This window comes from Syngnathus scovelli, chromosome 5 (assembly GCF_024217435.2).
Source record: "Syngnathus scovelli strain Florida chromosome 5, RoL_Ssco_1.2, whole genome shotgun sequence".
NCBI lineage: Eukaryota > Metazoa > Chordata > Actinopteri > Syngnathiformes > Syngnathidae > Syngnathus > Syngnathus scovelli.
Window position 1 is genome coordinate 2,004,885 of NC_090851.1, and position 24,725 is coordinate 2,029,609.

At 43.8% G+C, this 24,725-nt stretch overlaps 1 protein-coding gene across 1 annotated transcript; it reads right to left on the reverse strand.

Annotated features, from left to right (window-relative positions):
• Window positions 1-411: 411 nt before the first annotated feature.
• arhgap10 (Rho GTPase activating protein 10) lies at window positions 412-23,972 on the reverse strand. The gene is made up of 23 exons (XM_049720238.2): window positions 23,438-23,972; window positions 18,559-18,654; window positions 18,214-18,275; window positions 17,240-17,311; window positions 17,050-17,151; window positions 15,589-15,699; window positions 15,199-15,303; window positions 14,949-15,078; window positions 14,769-14,875; window positions 14,597-14,691; window positions 14,429-14,510; window positions 14,301-14,343; window positions 14,133-14,201; window positions 13,787-13,861; window positions 12,576-12,660; window positions 11,812-11,870; window positions 10,416-10,521; window positions 8,756-8,915; window positions 7,339-7,480; window positions 6,433-6,595; window positions 3,140-3,217; window positions 1,998-2,089; window positions 412-1,355 (listed from the first exon to the last, which is right to left on the reverse strand). Exons 1-23 carry the CDS (start codon window positions 23,589-23,591, stop codon window positions 1,267-1,269), a joined length of 2,277 nt encoding a protein of 758 aa, XP_049576195.1. The 5' UTR covers window positions 23,592-23,972; the 3' UTR covers window positions 412-1,266.
• Window positions 23,973-24,725: the final 753 nt, after the last annotated feature.

The window sequence follows — 24,725 nt, forward strand, 5'->3', positions numbered from 1 at the left end:
GGAGGGGGGAAAAAAATGTCACCCACCTCATTAGTGCTAGCTTACTTTGTTACGTAATGACACAGCACAGCTACAGTACATAGTGTAAACACACTCAAGTCACCCAAAGTACCAAAGTGCTACTTTACGCTAGGATTTATTTTGAAAAGAAATTATTTTTACACTTTGACACGGCTCACCAGTTTTCTGAAGCTGAGCCGTGATTGGTTGATACCGTAGATGACAACTGTGATGTCATTTTCAGTCGACAACAAGTGGCAAAATGGCCGCCGCCTGAGTTTGCGACTTAACTCGTATTCCATAAAGCAAGAATGCCGTGTTTCGGTTGTTTTATTATTAAAAAATTATCACCATTTTTACTGTATTTGATGAAGTAACCGGACCGAGAAACAACCATTTTAGTACAAGTCCTTTGAAAAGTTATCAATTTGAAAATTTATTTCACTGCAATAACACTTATTGAACATTGCTTGAGAGTGTGCCCCTATCAAATGTGTATAAAAATGAATCCAGGACCCTTTTACAAACAACCATAACACCACAAATCAGCATTTGAAAATATTGCAACCTCTGGTGGCATAAACTGAAGTGACGTGCTTCCACCATCAAACCTCGTGAAACAACCTCACCAAGACACAAAATGCACTAATTAAAATACTGCATTTTAGGATATTTACCATAAAATTCGTTTTTTTTGGTTTAGAAATAAAATCATAATAAATCAAGACATTGTTTAGGAGTGTCTGCTTTAAAAATAAAAAAAAAATAAACCACCAACCGCCCCAAAAAATACTAAGGATAAAAACACTTGGTTCCGATAATAATAAAAAATAATCTCAATAGATAGTTAGGTCCTCATGCTGACAAAAAAAAAAAAGTCATCCAGCATTAAAAAGGCACAATTGGCAGAGGGCCGTGATATTTGGATGTCTGCTGAAAGGAAGCCAAAGAGTGCATCGATCGTATAAAACGCGTTTTTTTTTTGTTTTTTTTTAAAAGTCCAAAAGCCACGTTTGGAACGTGCACAATATGCAAGCAAAGCCCTGTCCATGATTTATGGCCATACATACCCGTTTACATTCAGGGCTCGACAAGGCACGTCGGTGGGAGGGGGGGAGGGGGGGCAAGGGTGAGGGGAGGTGTCTCATGGATACCATGTATAAATGGGCGGAAGAAAAACAAATAGGTCCATGGCTTGAGAGAGAACACAACAGGTGAGGCGAAAGCGTAAGATAATAATTCCATCATTGTGTCCGTTTATGGAGGCTACAGCATCTCCACATAGTTCTCAGGAATGAGGCCCCGCTTGCCCTCCAGTTCCCCCTCCAGCCAGCCCGGCTCTCTGGACTGAGTCACTGCAGAAGGAAGTGGTGGTGGTGGTAGGGCGTTTAGGGGTAAGGTGTTCAGGGGGACGGGAGGGAGTAAGACAGCAGAGGGGAATCAAGTGAGTGTGAGCAACTGCACTGCTACGTTTTTTTTTTTTTTTTTGGATCTCACCTGGAACTAACATTTTGACGAAAGGCCTCACGTGCAATAAATATGACCACAATCGTTTAAGAAAATTATTTTGAACATTTGATGATCCACTAAATATGACCAAGGGTGTCAGCGTTACAATTTCTATTTTAAGAATATTTCTTAAAGGCACTTTAATATGATGCCGGGGATATTCGGACAATATTTTTGATATCGGAAGATGTTAGGATGTCAGAGTTTATGAACAATATGGAACCGGCATTTCATTCTTTCAGTTATTTCATTGTGGTCCGCAAACATGACAGGTGATTGGCGTTATGGGATTTGTCACAATTAAGACTGGAGCAAGAGTACGACACCCAGATTCTCATTTCCTGTAGGAGTGATTAAGACTCCGTCGGAAATCCGAACCCACCCCCACCCCGGCCATCCCCTTGCCCTCCCTCTTTGGTCTTATCTCTGTGGTGGACGGAAGATCAGATCAGGAGTTCGTTTTTCCTCCCGATCCAATATGCACTTACCGGCGTTGAAAATTGCGCCGATCTGGAAGGAGAGCTCCGAGTCGTGCTCGGCCTCGCACGGGTACACCGCCTTGGCTTTCCTGCCTATGACGCTGAAAAATGGAGGCAATCAGTGAGCGGAGCTGCCGTGCGGTTGGCGGATTAGACAGCGCTTCCATTGAGACCTAATACGTGATCTTCCTGGCTTTGAATCTAACTTAGGACTTAGTTTAGACTTTACCGAACCTTTCATATTACATCACTGGCCACTGACAAGTATTTTTTTTTTTTCACGATGGCAATAAGCATCACTTTGGTTCCATGATTACAATAGTGACTTGCAAATTCACCAATTTTTTTTCTCCCTGATCCTCGCTGAAAAAACTCACCTATTCCTGTTTTTTGTGCTCCTTCTGAAAGGCCCTAAGATGCCACATGATGCCACCAAAGCCCTGCCTAGTAGGAAAGTAGTACATTGGCGTCAAAGAAGTAAGTTGAAATGATGAATCACGACGACTGAGGAATAAGATTGGAATGTTGGGCTAAGTTTAGCCTGGGTTGTTAGTGGAAATTCTAGCATTTCATTTTAATCTTGGTGTTGCGTTTTTGAGGATTTCCGATTCCTTGGTTTTTTTTTCCTCTTTAATCTGCCGTTGATGCATTTTCCCGTAAACAACTGCGTCATTTCAATCCTTCATATCACACGCTTTGAGTGGAAATAATTAAAATAGGGAGCCCAGATTTTGGTTTGTGCAAAAACAGAGATAGAGGAAAGCTGTTCATTCCTGGGAAATGATTAAAAAAACAGCAACATTTGACTGTTTTGCCTGCCATCGCAAAGTGTTATCTCCGAGCCGGCAGCATTGCCAGGTAGGCGCCGAGCGCTTCCAGCGTGCGCGGCGCGATCGATAAATATTTCATATTCTTTTCTTGCAGAGCCGCAACAACAACACGCAATGAAGGAGGATAAGATGTTTGGAGGAAAAAAAAAAAAAAAAAAGAAAAAGCAACAGGCTTGCAACAATCACATTTTCTACATTTGTTGTGTTGTTTCGACATTAACAGCCTGGCCAGAAAAACGGTCGAAGCATTTAAGTCAAATCGGCAAATGACAAATTAAGGATCATGTTCAGGAGTGGAAGGGGAAATTTTTATTTTTTTACCTCTCAAGTGGCTTTTCTTTGTCAGGTGTGCAGCCTTGCTGGCATTCTCCTAACCAGGTGGCTGCTGCCATGGACGCTCTGCGGAACAAAACATGACAGCTTAACCTCAAAATATATTAAAAATATATATATATAGAAAACATATTTTGGCTACAGAGTTTGTCTTTTTGTAAAAAAGTGACATAAGGGATTTCATGAGCCAGCGGTAGTGATGGCAAAGAACAGCAGACGCCCCGTTGTCATGGCGACACGCATGAACCTTCCACTGAGCCTCACTCGACTTGACTATATGCAAGCGGTGTTGCACGTTCAAACAGCATGGAGGCCAGGCCGCCAGCAATCGGACCGCATGGACTCCATCGATTCGACCAACCGCTTCCTCGGAATCAATGAGCACATGTAAGTCACGTGGTGCTCGACTCAACTCTCGTTGCTGGAATGAACAAATCCTCGCGTCGTGAGCTGAGTCGCTCTGACATTTTCCGCCGCGTGCGTCTTCTTCTTAAAAAGCCAACTTTCTCAAAATACATCTGTAACCATAGTTACAATTTGAAAGGCTAATGCTAAGCGTCCCAAATCATATCACGGTTTATCGGTAAACCGCTTCACGGCTAATCCGGGGCATCAGCGGCTACGGCTGTGCTTTACATCACCCGCTGTCAGAACTGCCGATTTCTTGGGCGTGAACGTCCAGGTCTGGACGGGGGGTCCGGGTGAATGCAGAGGAGAGTGGGAGTGGAAGCCAGACGTCCCTCTGCGTTGCATGCCTGCCCTAGGGCCAGCGCTAATACATCACAAAATGGGCAAATTGCTGCCTAGCTGCCGCTCCCATAGAGACGCTAATCAAGGGAATTAGAGAGAATGGCCAGGGAGGGGAGGGGGGGGGGATGTTGGAGGTCACGAGGATGAGAGAGATACTGCAAAGCTTTCCCCAACTTGTCCATACCCAGCGGTGGATGCTCTGTTGGGACCCCGCTTGAGGGTGATTTATAGCTCCGCAGCGGCGCTGGCCCACTGCGGGGCTCAGCTGCATCACATCGCCACGGGGGGGGGGGGGACGGAGCGCCGGCGCGCAGCAAATCCACTCATTAACCCGGACCTCGGCGCAACCGCTGTTTGCCCTCGTCGCGGTCGAGAGGATGAGATGAGGGGGAAAGTCACTGACGTTTATCTACGACGATTAAAAGCATTGAAATAAATCGACGCTTAGGCGATTACAAACTAGCGGACACGTCCTAGAAAGGCGTTCGATGCGGACGAGGTAAAATGGATTCATCCGGAAAAAAAAAAAAAAAATTGCGCTCACAATTACGGCTAAGCCAAAGCGAGGGAAATCGCTCATTCCCGTCGCTGTGGTGGCAAAAAATAGCAATGTTTTTTTTTTTTCCCTTCCCCAGGAGCTCATCTGTTGTTTTCCTCCATCAGCGAGAGAGCTAAGCCTTTTCGGTAAACATGATTAAATGATGTAAATGGGGACTTTGCAATTTGGGCCTTGTGGGGAATATTTACACGTATAGAAAAATATTTAATACTACTTTAACTCTTTGAGCACCGTTGACGTGATATGACGTCAACGAGAACCGGAATACTGAGCACTTTTCCGCTAACAACCCAGGCTAAAATTAGCTCCTCCCCTATATGAAAAAAGATTTTAGTCTCTCAAATGAGACATGGTCGTTACAGGACTGTCTCCTGCGGTGATGTCTGCGGTAGGTTTGAATATCAACTGAGATTTTGGATCTGGGTTGCGATACGGTCCCGCAGTTGTCAGATTAGCGGCAGTCGAGAATTTATCGGCAGACAAGAACCGCCGCTTCTCGTTAAGACGACGGGAAACCTGCCCCGCAGCAGCCGCGGCTTTTTCATCCCGGCACGCAGCTCCAAGTAACAGGATGAGGAGGGCGATCGAGTGTCATTCCGCTAACGGGGAAAAAAAAAAAAAAAAAAGGCGAGCGATGGGATTTCTGGTAGAAAGGGGCTAAAGCCGAGAAGTTGAGCTCGTCGTGCCGAGCGCGATGCGTTTGGGCGTGCGGGGAATATAAGTTGCGAGCCACCGTGTTGTGATTCGCACCAGTTTGCCCGCCAGCGGGATGTGGAAGGACGAGTGGTGTTGGAGTAGAAGAGGAAGAAAAGTAACGATGCCACTGTGAAACGCTGCTAGCAAAACTGTGAAGCTAAAGCTGATTATTAGTGAGGAAAACTCGCGCAATGTTACACTTTGAACCCGGAGACTTCAAGTATCTCGGATCGCATAACGTAGCAGAATTAAGACATGGGAGATATAAAAGCTCAGTTGAACATTTGATGGAGAATATTTTCAGGATTTTGGAGGGTTTAATTAAAAAAAAAATAATTAAAATTGCTATTGCTAAGATCGTGATCTTGCCGAGGATATTAATCCTTTTCAATTTGAAAAATAAAAAAGATTGGTGGAGTGCTGACAATGAAACTCATTGTGTACCAAAATAAAAAAAAGATGAAAAAAATCGGATTTTTTTTCCACTCGAATGACAACCGAGGGTGAATAATCGAGGAATACTCTATAGTGTCATTAAAAAAAAAAAAAAGTTAATCTATGCGACTGAGTCAGACTGTGCCTTTGCAAAGTCCCCTTTGTGACATTCATGAGGGCAACGGAACAGATTCCACTTCTTTTTGGGATCGGGCCGAAGCCGGAGCTCCGGGGTGCCCGCCATCTCAATTTATGAGCGAACAAAGTCGGGATGACACCCGGTGACATATGGCGGAAGTCTTCATGAAGGGACGGGGGCCGGGCGGCGACGAGGGGGTAAACAAGATGAATATCTGGCCGACGTCAATACGATTTACGCGGCCAAAGCGCGGCCACCTGTCCGCCGAGCAAATAAGCCAGAAGATTTATGATCTCGTCCCGGCTTGCTTGCGGCCTTCTACGTATGAAAATGTCTGTAATTCCAGACTTGATTCACAATTGAAATGAAAGTCCTTTTTTGGCATCCATAGTGTCTACTATGCAAAATGAGAGCGAGGGGGGGGGAGGGGGGCATGTATTGCATAATAACTTGAGGAAGGACTCGCGGAAGGGTCGGAATGAAAGAGGAAGCGGCATAATCTTCCCCTCTGTCAGCCGCTGATGGGAGTCGGCGAAGGGCGAGCGAGGGAAAGATTTCAAGGTGAATTCATAGACATGACACAGCAGCACAAGAAGGATGTGAAGCGTGAAGCCACAATTCATCCGCCGCATCGACATTCAGGACGACATTCACGGGCCCGTGCTGCTGCTCTGTGTGTGTGGGGGTGTGTGTGTGACTCACCTGGAGTTGCTGGTGCCCGAGGAGAGGCCGACGCTGAGAGGCAAACGCTCGCTCCTCTCCGGCGTGGCCGCCTCGGAAGCCGAAGCGGACGAGGACTGCGACGACACCGACTCGTTGCTGCCCATTGACGTTTTGTCCGTGGCGAGGTTGGAGGAGTCGGAGGCTGGTGATGACACGGATTGGTTAAAAATGTCTTAACAGTCTCGCATATCAAAGCTGATTAATTAGCAGTGACATCACAAGTGTGCATTACAATCTAAGAGATTTTTTTTATTCTTAAAGTCGGTGATATCGGACACATGTAGCGTCGCACTTTTTTTTTTTATCCGCCTTAAATTTCCCTCAACCAGCCGACGAACGGATGAGACAACCTAGACTAAATCCATTATCGGCGGCTGCTTAAAAAGCTTAAAAGGGGATTACCACGGCCAGCCTAGATATTAAAATTTGCCAATGCGAAGATTTAAACGGGTCCGGTCCCTTTTCATGATTGCACAGAAAGCAAGAACCCTCAAAACGAGATGGTGTGGGTGGGGAGTGTGGGGGGGGGGGGGGGGGGGGTTACCATACATAAAAATGTTTTCATTAACTAGAGACGAGAGAGCCTCTAGAGTTTGGTCATTAATGCGGTTTTAAAAATAGCCACCTGTCAGCAAAACGTGGCGGTGAACATCTCCCGCAGTATTCCGGAAGGTTGTGGTGTCAATAATGGATAGGATCAAGTCCGTGTGTCCACACTGCGGCGAATCCAAGAGCAACTGGCTTAGCAAATTCTAACCTAGTTTTTGTTCAATTTTAATTAAAATGAATACGCCATTGGCGTGACGCTATGAATCGACGGACGTGATGTCATCCAGATGAGCCGCTCGACCATCCGCGGACGGAAAGATGGGCGGCGTCTCTTACCGGTCGGTATGTCCATGACTTGCGGGTTGTAGACGGCCAGCGGACGGCTTTGTCGATTCATCTTCTTGGACTGCCTCGTGGGGGCGGAGACGGTCGGGGCGGCGGGTGAGAGAAGGCACGACTCGGGAGCATCGGTGAAGATCTGAATACACGATGCGAAGATGAGCTGAAAACAACTGGCCGGCATACGTCTGTCTACCTGTTGTGTTCACACTTTCTAAAAAAAAACATTTTCTTCAAACTTTTGCCAACATCGCGGGCTTGGTTTTTGAATAATTCATGAAACTTCAGGAATAAGCAGGGAGGTGCATATCTAGAGTGAAGCACAATTTGATGATGTCGAGAGACACCATCGTTGGGAAAATAAAAGCGCTCTCCTCCCCCAGCCCAAAAACGTAACTAAAGTACGTCTTACGGGGAAACTAGCCTCGGTCTGTGATAGAATAAAACAAACTTTGTCCCGAGCAGTGTTTACACACAGACTTCAGAAGCGGAGTTTAAAGAGAATAGGTGTGCTGAGGAGAACGGAAGAGCACTGAAGGAGGATCACAGAGATGAGGAGGATGATGGTGGTGGTGCGAGGAAGGGGGGGAGTCGAGGCGAGAGAAAGTGGCAGAGAAAACGCGAGTGTGAACAAGCGAGGCAGACGCACGGGAGGATGGCATGAGAGAGAAAGTTTGTTGGAGCAAGGCAGACAAGGAGAGAGAGCGAGAAAGTGAGAAATCTGATATGGCTGAGACTTTGGGCTGCCTCTCTGTGGGCAGATGGAGGTGAATGTAAAACGCGGCTGCTCTGCTATCGGAAGGGGATTGACAGTCTCCAGTTGGACTCTGGCTGGGTGGAAAGTTTCTGTCTGGCAGTCGCTACGTCAGTCCAAAAAATGTTGCCGCGCTCGGGCTTCCAAAAAAGGCCCTCACCGGAGTAGGCAGTGTTATTGATTGTGGGTCGTTAAGACTTTTGTCAATTAATGTCAAATACACAAGATGGATGGATTTCAGCACAATAATTTCAATTAGGGACGTTCGATATCACTTTTTGTCAGACCGATACCAGTATGATCACTCATGTCTTCAGTTGTCAATGATACCGATACCAAGTATCGATATCACTATTTTTAAACTGAACCCACCCCTAAAAAAAGACAGATAATTTTAAATAAAGACCTACATGTTCAAGGTAGCCATTTTCTTCAAAAGTACAGTAAGTATAAAGCTAGCCAAATAAATAAATACATTAAAAAAAATAGAAAAATAAATAAACGACAAAATAACAAAATAAAGAAAAGAATGAATAAATAGACAAAAGAACCCAATAAATAAACAAATAAATAAACAGACAAACTAACTAAATAAAAATAAATAAAATTGAATAAATCATTAAACTGTTAACACGCTTCCAAGTTTGTGAGAGTCGCTACCTTTTCTTGGTGCTCGATGAGGATCTCCACCACGATATTTTGGAACTTGAGGTCCATGATGGCGGCCACCGTGTCCTCTTGCGGCCTCATCAGCGTTGGGCCGAAGACCACGCCCAGGTTGGCCACCGTCATCAAATTCTGCTTGCTGTGCGCAGCCACGCTGTAGAAACACGGCCGAAAAAGTCAAGACATGGAAAAAAGTCAATCGGACCATTTCGTAACAGGTGGCCATTAATTTTTAAAATTGCTTTTACAAAAGATATAGTAAAGACGTGAAATAGTTTTATATAAAATTGGAGCATTTTAGAGTTAGCTGAAGGAAGAGCTCCGTTTTGAAGACTTTTTTTTTTTTTAAAAGACAGGTGAAGGGATTTCACAGTGAAATTCTGCTGCAGTGCGGTGCGGCGCATCTGCAGGGGGAAAACTGCTTCTTAAATAGCTCCCGATGATTCCTTTGAAGACAAAAACGCCGGTGACAACTCGCATTTATAACATCTCTGAAACCATTTCAGATAGGAGTGTGAAATTCTGGCTCTGCTTCCTTTCCCCTGCAGGACATGCACACGCGCCAACTTCAGGAAAGAGAGGAAAAAAAAAATAGATATATTCAGACTCTCTCCAGTCTGGAGAATTTCACGGCGGATAATCCAAATTCAATTTCAATAGCGCTGGCTTTTTTTTTTTTTTCTTCTTCCCTCTCCAACAAGAGCCCGATCTCGCAGTGGGATTCTATGAAATAAGAACCGGCAGACTTTCGCCGCCGCGGGGAGGAGTGGGATTATTTACTTATCCTCAATTTGCTCATATTAAGTTTATAAAAAGCTTGCAGAGGTAAAACCTTGTAATGTTGGCTAACGTTATTTCTTGCTGATCTAATCTCGCTGATAAAAAGTGACGTGCAACTGTTGATCACCCGCAGTTGTGCAAGTCAGGAGCGGGGATGTCCGAGTATGGAGAATTGATATTATTTAACAAATATATTCATAAATAATTATCAAAATGGGCATTTATTTTAATCACTAGTATAGAAAAGATTTGCCTGTTTGTGATGATGTCACAGCTAATTTGCATACGCACTGCCTCCATTAATTAAAATGCTTTTGGCTTTAAAGGGGAAGTCAAGTCAAAAAATTCTTACGATATATTCTTTGCACAATCTTGTTTTTTGGACTATAAGGCATTTTTCTAAAGAATAGGTCATTTTTTTTGGAAAGACTTTTAAATAAGGCGCATCATAGCACAACGCAGTAGAGTCAAATTTACAAATATAATTGCTTACTGAGCTTCCAAAATATTTCTTACAACTTCGGCCGAATAGTCAGTTCCTTCAACAGATGCCTCCCCCTCCCCTCGCCCATTTGCAGTTGAGCAAATTGACAACCCCTTTGGCGGTTATTTGTTAAAATACACGAAAAGGCGAAAGAAACGCGCTAACACAAGCGAGGCTGCTGGCGGCATCGGTGGCGAGGAAAGAGATGGAGTGACAGCAGGGAAGGGGGAGTGAAGACTGAAGAGTGGGAGTGAGGGAGAACGAGAAGAAGAAGAAGCATGTGGAGTGAGAATGAGGAGACGGACAGGCGGGCGGGACCGAGCCAGTTCCGAGCTGGGGAGGCTGCAGATTGCATGAACTATGACCACTGTGGGGACGGCCATCACTCACTTGGCCAGATGCTTCATAAACAGCCCGAGGACTTGTCGATTCTTCTCCGGTAGCTTATGGACAAGGCAGTGGACGGCCTGGATGCGAGACTCTGGACTGCCGCCCTCTGTAACACACACACAAAAAAAAAAAAAAATCGAATAAGCAAGTGGCAGAAGGCCAAGAGCAGAGATTGCAATCATCCTATCAATTCCACTTATGGGCCCGAAGCGCCTAATAGGACACATTACGAAAAATAAAAAGTTAGCAGATCTTTAAGGACGCAATCATCGGAGGGCAATAAACTACCAGGACGGAGGAGGGGGGGGGGGGGGGGCGGTTAAGGGCAAGGGGATGATGCTTTCCCATTTACGAGGTGTAATGGTAATATACAGCCTGCTGGAATTTGGCAGTGGAGAAAAAAATGGGGAGGGGGAGGCCTGGCAGAGGAGACAGATTTACATTAAAAAAAAAAAAAAAGAATGGCTTAAATATCTCCTCACACATGGGCATCTGAGCGCCCACGCCGGGTAGCATTACTATGGGAACGTCGATGTGGGGAGGGAAAAAAGGATGGCGTCATCTGTCAAAGAAATAAATACAAATCAGCTCTAATCCACTTTTCAACCCTGCTTCTCCTCTCATTGCGAGCGCCTGATAAAAATGTCAAACCTCATCCAATTATAAGCGCTGGTTTTCAATCAGATTTAATTAAAAACAACATCATGAGGATGGTTGCCATTCAAGGTCAGAGGGAACATTTGGAGGTAAATGAAACAGCAGGCGAAAAAAATAAATAAAAGTGAGATTAAATGTAAAGTCACACACACAGGCAGGCAGGCAGGCACGAGTGTTCCGGAGTTGAGTGGCTCATGAATGCCACTCTTCATTGATGCGCAACTCTCACAAGTGTCAATAAAAATTTTTTTTTTAAAAACTCTGAAAGGAAAGTGAGTGAGAAAAAGTTAAAGAAAGTCAGTGGAGGTGTTGGAAGCACTCTTGAGGAACGCTGCAAAGGACTTGAAGTCAACCAATCCACTTTCAGGTGAAGTGCTAGTACTCTTTAGGAATGGCGGTTATTTTATGCATCAAATCCCAACTTTTATATTAAAAATAATAATACAATTTTATATAAAAATACACAAAATAATCTCAGATTTTTAAAAAAAATATATTTTAAGTGAGAATTCACTTTTTAAATTCACAATTTTAAAATTAGAAGCGCAGTGTGCTTGCTTCAAGCCGTCTGTCACGCCCAGTTTACTGTAAAACTGTCATATGAGAAATGAGAATTCAAAATGATATATTTGATGGGCAATTTTTTTAACCAAACCAAATCATTTTATCTAATGAAAGTTTCCTCGAATGCTAGCATAACATGCAAAACACGATCGGTAGCGGTGTTGGTGGGACTTACTCGCCGGGCTGATGAATTCTTTGTAAAGTCCGTAGGTCATCAGTGGCTCGGGAAGGCTCCTGCACGGGCAGAAGGAGAGTCGAAATAAGTGAGGGAGGGGGGAGAGGAGGAGGGGGGGACAGAAATAGCAGCCCTAACTGTTTTATGGGGTGTGTGCACAGTCATGATTAATGCGGGCCGGGCCGGGGGAATTAGATGGCGCACGTGTTGAGATAACCAAGTTCATCTGAAGGTACTTTCACTGGCGAGTTGGACGCCATCCAGCGGCATTTGAAGACTCGGAGGAAACTGAGGACATTGGTCTTATCCCAGCAAGCCGGACACAAAGTAGACAAGTCAAGCGCAAGACTTCCAAGTAATCGACTTTAGAAAAGAAATGAACTGGAGAGTTATTTAAAAAAAAAAGAAAAAATTTGGCAAATATATTACACGCGTTTCGATTCATGGTATTACATAATGGAGGATTTAAGCTGAATAATCAAACACAAAGCCAAGATTCCGAAGTAACAATTGTATTGCGTTGACCTGAGCACAAAAAGAGTCAACAGTGGAGATTTTCAGCTGACAAGTGAAAATAGCTAAAAAAAAATAATAATCTGCAAGATTTCACAAGTTTGCACTCATAAAGGTTTACGACATACTTTGACTACAGAACACATTTCCATTTCCAACAAGAAAAAAAATGGCATCTAAATTGAACATGAACTATGGTAGAGGTCAGTGTACGCTCATAATAATAATAATAATAATTTAAAAAAAAATACCTGAGGTACAACTTGAGCGCGCTGGTTATGGTTTTCACGTCCCACTCCTCGGAGGTGCACAGGTCCACGTCGTTGCTCTTCTCATCTAGAACAAATTTAGGAACATGAAATTGTGCAGAAAATAAAAATACTTACTATATTTTTTTTTAAATATTTTTATATTATAATATATATATTTTTTTAATGAGAGCATGAACTTAAAATAGACAATTTCTTCTTTTTTTTTTAAAAAGGAGGACTGTGTTTAGGGAAAGGATTTGAATCAGTCCTAAGAACAAATTGGGACTTTTTCTTAGCGAGGCGAAAATAAATATATAGAGTGAAAATTGTAACGAGACGCACCAGGCGATAAAAGCGCTGCGTCTGGGAGGCCTTTCGGTCCCGGCGGATGTGAAAGGAAGTTAGCACTTCTGCACTCATTACAAGATTAATTAATCCCTCACTACTTCAGAGGCTGTGCCGGGACTCTGGAGACTTGTCGGGCTGGGAATGGGAAAGTCGCACAAGCGTGCCGCGTCATACGGCAGACGCGGGGAACGTTCCTCATCTATTTTTGCCCGACACCGTTTCCTGGATGCTTTATCCCGCTTATTTCTTCTTTGCCTCAGGGGCAAGTTTTCGCTGGGCAGACCCAGACACCTTTCGATACAGATTTGATTAGTTTGGACAAATGTTGGTCATTTAACCGAGTTTGGGGCGGGGTGGTTTTTTTTCTGTGAAAACTATTCTCATTTTTTTTTTAAATAATTTCAAAAAAATGCCACAAATTAGCATTTAATAGGAAAGTAGTAATTTGTATCTGCTGATCTGACAAGCGAGCATTATTCTCTTTCTAAGGGCACATTTCTTGTATTGAATCTGGGTAGAGTATCAGCTAATGGGAGAGCGGTGAGCGTGCAGCTTTGGGGAAGACGAGACAGGCCGGGCCGCTCCCACCGCCTGGGTTTGTTGTCATGCTCAATGCAGCGCTGGAAAAGTGAGTCTCGCGTCTGCCAGAGCAGGCGAGGAAGGGGGGGGACGCGACGAGGCAAATGAAGGCTGAGGAAGGATACGGAAGGCCAAAGACGAACAAATGTGTGTGTGCGTGCTCTGAGTCACAGCCAAACTCTAACCTTGGCCTATTTTGAAGAAACCATGTCACACACCGCTTTAGGACACCTGGGAACTGTTATGAATTGTGTAACACACGCACACAAAAAAAAAAATCTTACCAATCATTAACGAGAGGAGCTTCTGAACCTTGGAGCTGACTCCCACGACTCTGTACAAGCCTTGGTCGTTTATACCTGAGCAATAATCATAAAATGTTGCTTGAGTGGCTTTGCAGAGGCTTTAGTTGCATGAGAACGAGCAGAAAACATTAAATAAGTGCAAGACAAGTTGTCAATTGCAAGGAAACACATTAACGGGACCCAAAAGTGGCTCACGCCTGTCCCCTGGTGGACAAACACGCACACTGCAATACAGTAGCTCCTCCACCTTGGTTTTGTTCTCTCTCTCGGTTTCGTAGCATCAGGCTTAATGACGAATAAAGTTTTTCTGCATGATTATGCTCACCTCGTGTCTCGATGGCGCTGATGGAGTTCTTCACAAAAGTTAGACCCACATCATCCAGCTGAGCGTCGACTACAAGAGAACAATGTAAATATTTAATCAAATAAAAATAAATTGGACGCACTACTTTTTGGCTCATAAAAAAAAAAAATACATAATCCCAACACTTACTGCCTCTTTCTTTAGAATACGTTCTCCCAAGATATCGTCCAATCTATAATGAGACATATTTATATTTAGACATTATTCACTTGGGTGTGAGCTGCGGTAATGACAAAGTGCAAAGGTGTTTGACTCACCAGGTCCTTCCCACCCATGGCCAGCATCCAGAATTTGTGGTCACCTTCCGAGAGAGCCTGCACTGTGAGGGCTGTGCCGGGCCTGATGAAGACGGTGGATTTCATCAAAAAGAGTCTCATGGAAACACGAAAAAGGCGAGCCGCCATTTCCAAGATAACCAAACTTACCGATCGGTAATGTCGAGCTCCAGGCAGAACCTCCTGTCCAGCACATCTGTCGTTTTGCGGAGGCAGGACTTGAGCGTGACCGACTCCGTCTCGCCCTGGAGGTGAAAACGAGACTATTGCCGATAGGTTCTGAAAGTTTTAACATGTCCGGTTTGTACAAATGCGGACTCACGCTCCTTCCGCCGGATCGGTGGTCAAAAGTCACCATATGTAGGATCTTCTGCTCTTTAACAAACGTGCAGTAGCGTTTTACCCAACTGGACCCGAAAGGTGGGGGTCCTGAAAAAGCAAAAGAAGATGATGCTGATACAGCAAGTGGATTTGAAATATTTGCATATTGAAGTGAAATTACGTTTTTCCTGGACGTAAAGGTAACCCTCGCAGCTGATGGGGCTCGTCTGTCGGTAATCTTGAGGCGCCTCTCGGATCCTTTTCATGAGGTCGTTGACCTCCGAACGCGTGCCCTCGAATCGACTCCTCGTCTGGGAGAGGACAAGTGTGACATTTGCGATTAGAAGAAAAAAAAAAAAAAAAGGCTCTAATTCTAAAATCTAATTTCAGGTTGAGTTCATATTGAAAATGTTTTTTTTTTTAATGTTTACATTTTGAATGTTGATCTGTAGCGCCTTTTTGTAATGGTCGAAGTCCTTGGCAAGCTCGAAACCTTGGTGATAAAAAGTGAAGACCGTCTGAAAGAAGGCCAGCATCTGCAAAAAAGAGGAGGACACATATGAGGACATCATGTGACACATTTTTGGGGTTTGAGTTTTGGAATTTTCATTTTTCTTGCATTTGATTTCTTTTAATGTTGAGTTTAGGTAGATCTTTTGTTTGCCAAGTTGACAAAATGTAAAGTGGATTAAAATGGATCTTAAAATTGACGTCTATATCGGTTAGTGAATGAGTTTAGGTTTTTTTTTTTGCTCCTAAACATTGGCATTTTACACCTAAAATTTACATAGCAGTATTTCCATGCGTGGCTGGGCACTCACCGGCTCGACGCACTCAAATTTCTTCCTCTCCTGAATCTCCTGCAACTTGGACACGTAGTCCAGCGACTCCTCCTGGAAGTGCTGCCTCATGGTTTCCACCTGGACGTCTGCCTGGAGGGAACACACACGTGGCAAAGATCACGTGACCTGGACTACGTTGCGGCGGGCGTTACGACTTAACGCGTCCTCCTTGTCGTCGCTCGATCAAAAAGGTTGAAATTTGAGCTGAAATAACCGCAAAGAACGAGCTGGAAGGAGCCGAGGGGAACGCTTGAAGAGAACAGACGATGATCCAAGGAGAGTCTGAATCATTCGGTCTGACTCAGGGCGATAAACTCAACCAGTGTCATTAGTGGATAAAAATATGAGCAAAGAAAAACCGAAGGACTCTCTTCTCTGGGTAACAATTGTGTATGCTCCTGCAACTGAAGGAAATCCCAACAAGATAATCACCATAATTATATGTTATGATCCTAACAGCAGAAGACTATCATCGGCTGTAAAATTCCGTTTACACGTCAATGAATCAACAATAATAAAAAGCTTTCGGGAGGATTTCCTCATTTTCTGGGCTTTGCTTCAATCGGAAAAAAAAAAAGGGATACGACATGTCAAAATGACTTTTTAATTGTCTTGAAACAAAAAAACAGCTAGCCCAGCCATCTTGCAATCAAACAACCGAGGAAATCTTTTGTTAGCTTCCAAATTGCGTCAAACTTGAATGTTGCCCCGCTGTGACATAACCCGGAGCTCATTTGCATATAAGAACGCCAAAGCTTGAATTCATTTTTATCTTCTGTGCAGACTTGTACCCGTTTGCTACAAAGTTTAGACAACGTCAACAGGTTCAAGTGTCTTCTCTTATCACCTTACATGGACACACGGGACGACAAAAACAAGCTAGCGAGAGGTGGCCGGGGGTCTCCGTTCAGATGGCGCTATGGATCGCGGCGGCCGCGGTTGACCTCGGTGTTACGGTCACACAGAGTGCACGCTTCCTCTGCCAAGCAGCCGGGAAAAAAATTGTCGCTGGGAGGTGCGTCACCGGGAGCCTCGAGTGGTCCGGCGGGGCTTGGCGGCGGAACACCGCAACCCAAACAAGAAAAAAAAAAAAAACGCTCGGACGCTAAACGACTACAGAGGTTGTTAGAGTTATCATTAAAATAGAAAATATTTACATTCTCAAAAGCATGAAAAATAAAAATAAGCTTTTACAATTTAGTTAGAATCAACTAATTCTATTTGTTTTTGGGGGTGGGGTTATTTTTCCCCACCTTAGAATTCTGCATAGCAACAGGTGACCATGTAAAATAATTACTGTGTGTGATTTAAAACAAATCAAAATCACAGCTTTTATTCACTAGATTTGGTCCAACTTAATTGATTTATTTACCTCTCCTTTGTTTTATGAATATCACTAGTTGCCACCTCAATATTTTGGAAACATGCTTTTCCAAATACCTCTTGTAGCTGGGGCTCCTTTTTCTTGGCAGACATGTTGAGAAGCTTCTCCAGCGAGCTGTAGTATTTCTCCGTCTCTTTCTCATACTTTTTCCTCTCCGCCTGCACCGAGAAGAGCCGTGTAAATGTCAGCGGAAGGCGAAACAAAGCAAAAAAAAAAAAGAAGAGGCAATTAGTCGTCATAACCTACCCTGACTGTGCCGAGTTGCTCTTTCCTGAACTTCTCCAAGGGTTTCATGAGGGTTTCTGTGATGTTTCTCATCTAGACAAGGAGGCCGAGACAAAAATACAAAACTCAAGAACGTCTTTAATAACATGTTATTGTTCATTGAATGACCACAATCAGCTCATAAATTTTTTTTAATTGGTTGTTACCCGAGCCCATGTTATTTTCCGTCCGCAAAATGTGGTTTTCAATTTAGTTGTCAATTTTATTAGACAAAATTATAGCTGCTCAAAATTAAAAAAAATAGTTAAGTATCTCATGGTGTTTTATTTTTTATTTTAGTGGAGCACTGTATTTTATTTTTATTTCTATTTTATTTTGATTTTCTGCTGAAAAAATGTGTTTTTCAATTCAGTTATCAAATTTATTACAGGCAGAATTATTGATGCTCCAAATAAAAAAAAAAATAGTATCTCATGGTGTTTATTTTATTTTAGTGTAGCACTGGCACTCTATAACCAATGAAGGCTTTTATGAATTACGCTACATTAGGTGTGTGTCGGGGGTCAACCAGCAAGACCTTTGGAGATCCAACCAATCCACATATTTTCCTTAATTCCCGCAGGGGTGCTTGAGCAACGGCGGCCCCAAGTCGGCTGTCATCTCCGAGTCACGAACTTCTGTCTGTCTTCTAATTACGTTGAGGATGACCTCATAGCGAGCAAGATCGTGTTTAAAAGCGCACAAAGAGCCGCTGCTCCCATCAAGGTGCAGCGCCAGTGACCCTTAGATAGGCAGTCAGGACTTGCCACACTATCAGCATTCAAGTCCCCAACCCAGCAGCCCCCTCCCCATTTTTCTGCTGCTGGAGAAAACGAAATTTGCCTCCCGGGAACTCTTGCAGGACGAGTACCAAATATGGACATTAATACGCGGCGGCAAGCGGTTGCAGGTATTTCCCAGACTTTTTCAAGCAAGCTCAAACGGGTCGCGCTCACCATCAGCTCTCTTTGGTCTTCCAGGTTCCTGAGGAACGAGGAGAACTCCTGCAGTGACTCATCTGGAAAACATGAGTTTAATGATTTCTGATAACGATGCAAAAAAAAAAAAGGAAAAGAAGTGGGGGGGGAAGAAAGTCCATAAAAGCAGATATTTTGTGAGGAGGCCAGTTTTTCAAGATATGAGGCATCATTTGGACTTTTTTTTTTTCATTTTGACACGGGAGAAGCATTCAAAACATTTGGGCCGGCATTAAATCGGCGTGCTTTGCTGTCGAGTCACTCAAGCGCGATTCGATTTAAACTCGACGTGAAATGAGTTTTTATTTTGAGTGCCGCACTTACCGATGCAGCGCTCGTCGTCCGTCTTGGCGTCGCCGATGTACTCGAACTGAAACTCTCCCAGGCACTGGGCGAACTTTCGCTGGGCCATCCCCAACTCTGAAAAATACATCAGACAACGTATAAGCATGTTATTGTTTTTTCGGTGGTGAAATTAAAATCGGAATCATTGCCATGACATCATTCTCCGCAACGTGTGCCAGACGACTTCAGAGTAAACTATCTCACGGATCTGATGACATCATCGCTTTTCTCCCTGCCTTGGGTATGTTGAACAGAAAACGCCACGTCATTTCTCTCGAGTGGCACAACATAAATCATCCGCCTGGGCTTTTGCGGTCTATGCAAACATCCTGTTTGTCTTGCAGGCCTCGGGCACCCCGCTGCAAGTCAAAACCCGCGTCAAGTGGTGGGCTCACGCTCCAAAAAAAAAAATAAAATAAAATAATCACTCTCCAAATAGCATTCACATGCAAGGAGGGCAAAGCTAGCCTATTTCCAGAGATTCCCCTGACTTGGCATGTATACCACGCCAGTGCTCGCCCCCTCCCCCTTGGGAAGCATCCGAAGAGGGTATTTTAAGACTGGAGCTGCGCAGTGTAAGGAAACGTTGGCGCGTCTCCGATGAAAACAATCCAACGGCAACATACAAAGTGTCTTTCTGTCCGAGTATCAAACAAAACGTTGCGGTCACTTTTCAAGTCTTAAGGTTCTTTGGATAATTTGCAAACACATGCTGTGGATTAGCATTCAAGTCTGGCCTTAAGGAACACGTGAGCACAAAGGATGGGGGGGGGGGTGGTCAACGCCGCCAATGAACAACTTTTGGAATCATCTAAGTAGAAGAAACACATGCGGTTGACATAACTGCGAGTCGGAGGAAATGGAACGAGACATACAAGAAAATTGTGGTGCAATCATGACTAGCGAGGTTTCCGCACTGTGACACGGTGGCAATGCTTTAAATAAAAAATAAAAAAATGAGAATCCATATTACACAAAGAACAATAAGAACACAGCACGAAATATATTTCAGAAAAAACATTTTTGGGTTCACTTTAAAACGTTTTTGGCGACCAAACGGTCGATAGAATTTTTTATGCTAGGATAATTGTCAACGTTAGCGCTTACGGGTATTGTTTATAAGGCTTTAAACCCAAAGTGACAAAACGGTAGATGCACTTTGTGCCGTGTTTAATTACTCTGGAATTCATAGGCTTGAAGTTCACGTAAAAAACAACAACAAATGATTTCATTATGTTGTGAAGTGATCGGTAGCAGCTATCAGTCAACGCTAACCACGACAGGTCAGCAAAATATTTTGGCAGCGTAAGATACCGTGGCGTATACAGATGAGCGAGATTGACTTTGAACGGACTGATTGTTCATCTGGAAACCAAATGTGAAGCGCACACCGTGCTGGAATCCAGAGCAGGGTGTGCAAGTCCATAAAAGGTGACTCTTGTCATGGAGCTCGCCACACTCTTATTTTGCACTACTTGGAATGACTGCGGTTTGGTTGCCAATGGTAACCGTCAAGTGAAATCTGCCATCTTGCACCCCAACTAGTTTGATTTTTCTTTTTCTAACCAACTCCCGTAAAATGTTGCACAACTGCCCGCGTTTTTATTAGCACCTTGTCAAACATTACATACGACAAGGTGGAGTTCCTAAGAAAGTATGAACACAAAAAAAAAAGATGTTAACTCATCATCTGTCTCATGGGAGGACAACTTGTTCTTTTTTAAAAAAGAATTTATGGTCCAGCTTGATTTTGTCTTATTTGTGTATGCACCCTCTTGCAACCAGTTTGGAGACTTCATCAGCTTGCACCGATACCACAAGTGTGTTTTCACAACATTACAAGGAACCCTGACACGCCTGAACAAAACGGAAACTCAACTTGAAGCAAGGTGACACTGTAAAGTCAATGTGTCACTTTGCGGACCATACCGCCATTTTGGAACGGAAAGCTAGCAAAGCGCAAAACTCACGACGGGATACATCCACCATTTTTAATGACCTGACTGCTGACCTCAAATCGTGAAGAAAGCGTCACTAAACCTAATTTGATTCGAGTAGCAAAATACTTTGGTTTTTGACGTCACGTAAAAGCTAATTGCCGTTAGCCATGCCAGTTAGCAAATTAAGCTAAAGCTAATTGGTGTTAGCCATGCTAGTTAGCAAATGATCCGCCTCGATAGCAAATCCCTAGAAATGATTTAATCAATTGTAGACAAGATGTTCCAAAGACTAATATTGGAGATTGAAAGAAGACGGGCGGCATCTTTGCAAGTGCGATGGACGCGATGACGCAAAGCTCACTCGTGCGTGTCGAGTAGCGCGAAGGGCGGATGGTTCAGGCGGGCCGTTATGAGGACAAGCTGTGCGGACTTCATTACATCAAACCCAAGGAATGAACACGAGATGCCGGCATTAATCAACAACAGGCGCCATTTGGAGAAGCAAACGTGATTTTGTGTCCTTGATACACAAAAAAAAAATGTCAAGTTTGCCCAGAAGCTGTCTTTCGACCAACAAGACAGAATTGTTTTTTTTTTTCCTTTCTTTTTGGAGCAAACCTGGGAAGTGTCAAACTTGGCTGGTTTCTCCGGCGCAAGTAAGAGACCTCGGCTTCTCCGGCTCAAGGCGATGAGTCATGAGTCGACTCCACCTTGCCGTCATCTGATGTTACAAGCAAGCTTTTCTTTTCTGCGACTGGGCTGAAAACATGGAAACAAACAGGCCCCGGTGGTGTCACGTAAACACGCGTGTGCCCCTATTCAGAGAAAGAGGTGTGGATGGAATTTTTTTTCGTTTTTTCCAAATCCATTTTCTGCCTTCCTTACAGGAGACTCAAATGAAAACCATTGAGTTTTGGTTTCCTTCATTCATCTTCAGTTCGTTTCAAAGTTTCCGCGCTGAAGATGTCCTCCCGTGTATCTGCTCGACATGGCCTGTTTATTTTGCTTGCTGGGCTCCCATCGGTCGCAGCTCGCCCTCGCCGGACGTTCAAAGAGCAGCCTGCTTTTCCACAGCCCCTTCCTGTTTCACGCTCCTCTATCTGTTCCAGTCCATTCCACTCCCACCCCGGCGTTTGCCCTCACCGCAGCCTTGCTAAGAGGTCACGACCCCGCCGTTGTCCCCTTGCCTACCGAGGACGCATTACTTCATCTGACACTTCCTGGTTGTCCAAACAAGTCTGGAGAGTGAGGTCATGTTGGAAGGCAACAATGACCATGCGGCCGGCGGCAGATGTGAATCTCTTTTTTCGGTGGCTTGCCCCCAAAGTCTTTAGTCTTGTTGTTTTCTCCAGTACGAGACGAAAACCTCAAACGTGGAGCTAATGCGAGTTTAATGAAAGGCTGTGATGTGGCTTTTTGGCAGAAGTCGTAATGTGATTATAGCGAGCGGCGGAGCAAGCCAAAACACACGGAGGCCGGCTAGTCTTAAAACCCAGACCCTTGCGAAGCTTTCCTAGGGGAGACCGGCAAGTGGCGCGAGGAAGTCCGGCTGCGGAAATGACGTTGGGATTTTCAACTCCCAGGTAATTCCAGCAACGCGTTTCCTAAGGACAACAGTTAGAGACGGGACACGGTTCCTGAGGAGGAAAGCCCGAGGAACAGAAGCCCATCTGCTTGTTGCTCTTCTTGTGGACACTTCCATGTCACCGCTCTTTTGGCCTCCGGCAGCCCCGCTTCAAGTTTCCTCTCCGAACCCAAGGACTTTCCGTAGCGGGACATCCTCCCAGCTGTGGGAGTGGAAGGGAGTTGCTAGGAGAGAGATGTCACATAACGGCAACAACGCATCGTTCCGAGGTCAAAACGTGAGCATCTTTTTTTTTTTTTTTTAACTGCAACACAAGCAAGAGAGGATGTCCAAAAGATGCGAGGCTTATTGTAGACCAGTGGTGTCAAACCTAAGGCACGGGGGGCCAGATCCGACCCATTGCATCATTTTTTTTGCAGCCCGCAAAGGCAAATTTATATCGACTTTGTTTCTTCCAAGTTTTAACAACACAGAGAATTGGGAAATGGCAAGATTTTTAAAATAAACAACCCTTAGCATAAAAAGTTGAGTCAACTGCCAACCAATGTCCAAAAGTGATGGCTCACTAAAAGACAAAAAAAAAAGCATGTGGCTATTTTGTTTCTTACCAAGATTGTGTGATAAAGATATCAAAAGAACCCTTGTCAGCTTCTTTTTTTTTTATGAGTTTATAAATGTTGCTGGGTCTAATTTGCCTTTATATGGACATTCCAGGACATTCTGGGCTTCTTCTGGCAGTGGCATTTTAATCTTCCTTAAAAGTTGGATTATTATTTTATTAGTGTTTCGGTTTGGCTTCAGTCTGGCTGGATCGGGGCTCAGGAAAGAATCTCCAGAGCCGGTGTTTTCGAGAACACCGTGGTCCATTTTTTGGCTCATTTTGTTACTTTGTTAAATAAGAATTTCAGAGCAGACGGGGCATGACAAATGCATTTTATGCCGTCTCAAGAGTTTACACCTCCTGCATTGAAAGCCAATTAAAAAAATGTGCATGCCCAGCCTTTTCACAGTAGAGATCCTGGAAACTTTCCAGACATGTCCTGCAAGACTTCCACCTTTCCCTTTACACATAGGTAGTATATCACCTGTAAGGCTCCAAAAACTACCTAGGTAGGCACAAAATTGACAGGTTGACTTTGTCACCAGATTCCTAGTCAATTGTTTTTCATGCAAAACACAGAAAAAAATTGCATATTAGCCAAACAAATTGCACAGGTATGAAAGGGGGTGGTGGTTCTGCAAGCCTCGTTCAAAACCAAGCAACACCACCAACAAACAGTTCATTAAAACGACTCAGTAAGGAGTCCAGCTGATCCCTACGGAGTAGACTCACGTTTGGTGGCGTTGATGAGGTTCTTTCCATCTTTGTACAGCTCCTTAATGAACCTGTTGGTTTTGTCCAGCTCCGCTTCGTGAGCCTTAATCTTCTCCCTGAAACTGGGGCTGTCCAGATAGCATTCGCTGAATTCCAGCGGGTGAAGTCCCATGTCTCCGTATGGTTCTCAACTTTTGGAAGTAAGGGGGGAAAAAAAGTCACTTCTGGGATAAAACTTAAGCTTTTGAGGTCAAGTCGCCGGCGGGCAGCATAACGAGTTAGCCTAGAAGCAGCTAACGAGGGTTAGCATGGTTCACTACTTGTATGACGCGCGCGAGTCTTGCTCTTCAGTTGTCAAATTTTAAGGGCAAAGAGGAGCTAGCAAAAGCGAGGTGCTGGGTTGTTAAGAAACGAGGTGAATACGGTAGAATAAGGTCCACACCAGGGCGGTTGTCAGAAAGTTGCCGCGTACATATTTGCTTTGCCCTCAATAGACGCACCCCACCTAGCAAAGTGACAGATTGAGAAACTCTGCTGACATCTGCGTGCGTGTAGGGGAGAAGAAGGCGGGAGGACTTCGCCCAAAGAGTTCCCAACAAGCTCAAATTTAAACGTTTCCCACTTCCGCTTTTGCACGGCAAATCAATAAATTACTAGCTCAAAACATTAAGACATGACGTGACTTAAAAATTACAAAAAAAAAAGTGAGTCCTAATTTTATCAATGTTGAAGCTTCTAACCTAACTCGCTTATTTAAATAGCCTTGTTGTCTCACGAGCTTGCTAATGCGACATCGTGATAAAATTTTGGGGAAGCCTCTTGATCTGGTCGAACAGCTTTGGAGCATCCAAATTTGTCCTAATTTATCCCTCACCTGGATTGTTTATTTGTTTATGGAAAAAAACCAATAAAAACGTTCATTGTTTGTAGAGTTTTGTATGATTTAATCGTATCAACTACAGCTCAAACTCAAGAAAATCATACTTTTTATTCGTTATTATATTTATAATAATCAATATTATTATTGTTATACTTTTCAACATTACTCGTCATTTAGTTGATAAAATGGGTTTTGACTAGAACTAGAATTTGTTTTATATGTCGCTCACCAGATTACATAATTTTGCCATTTCTGGACAAGGAATAAAAAAAAATTGATTGATTTTTAGAAGAGGGTATTTAAGGTCTTAATGCACTCCAATAGAGTAAATTAAAGTCATTGAACATATTGAATTAAACCCCACACATTATTTTTTATATATATTTAAAAAAAAACATGTTGATGCGGAACAAAATTCACCAGTGT

Excerpts from the sequence above, each read along its gene's own strand:
- arhgap10 (XM_049720238.2), bottom strand. The coding sequence starts at position 23,591 with ATGGGACTTCACCCGCTGGAATTCAGCGAATGCTATCTGGACAGCCCC. Across the intron at positions 17,312-18,213 it reads AAGACCAAAGAGAGCTGATG|ATGAGAAACATCACAGAAAC; the intron begins GTGAGCGCGACC and ends CTCCTTGTCTAG. Across the intron at positions 15,304-15,588 it reads AATTTGAGTGCGTCGAGCCG|ATGCTGGCCTTCTTTCAGAC; the intron begins GTGAGTGCCCAG and ends TCTTTTTTGCAG.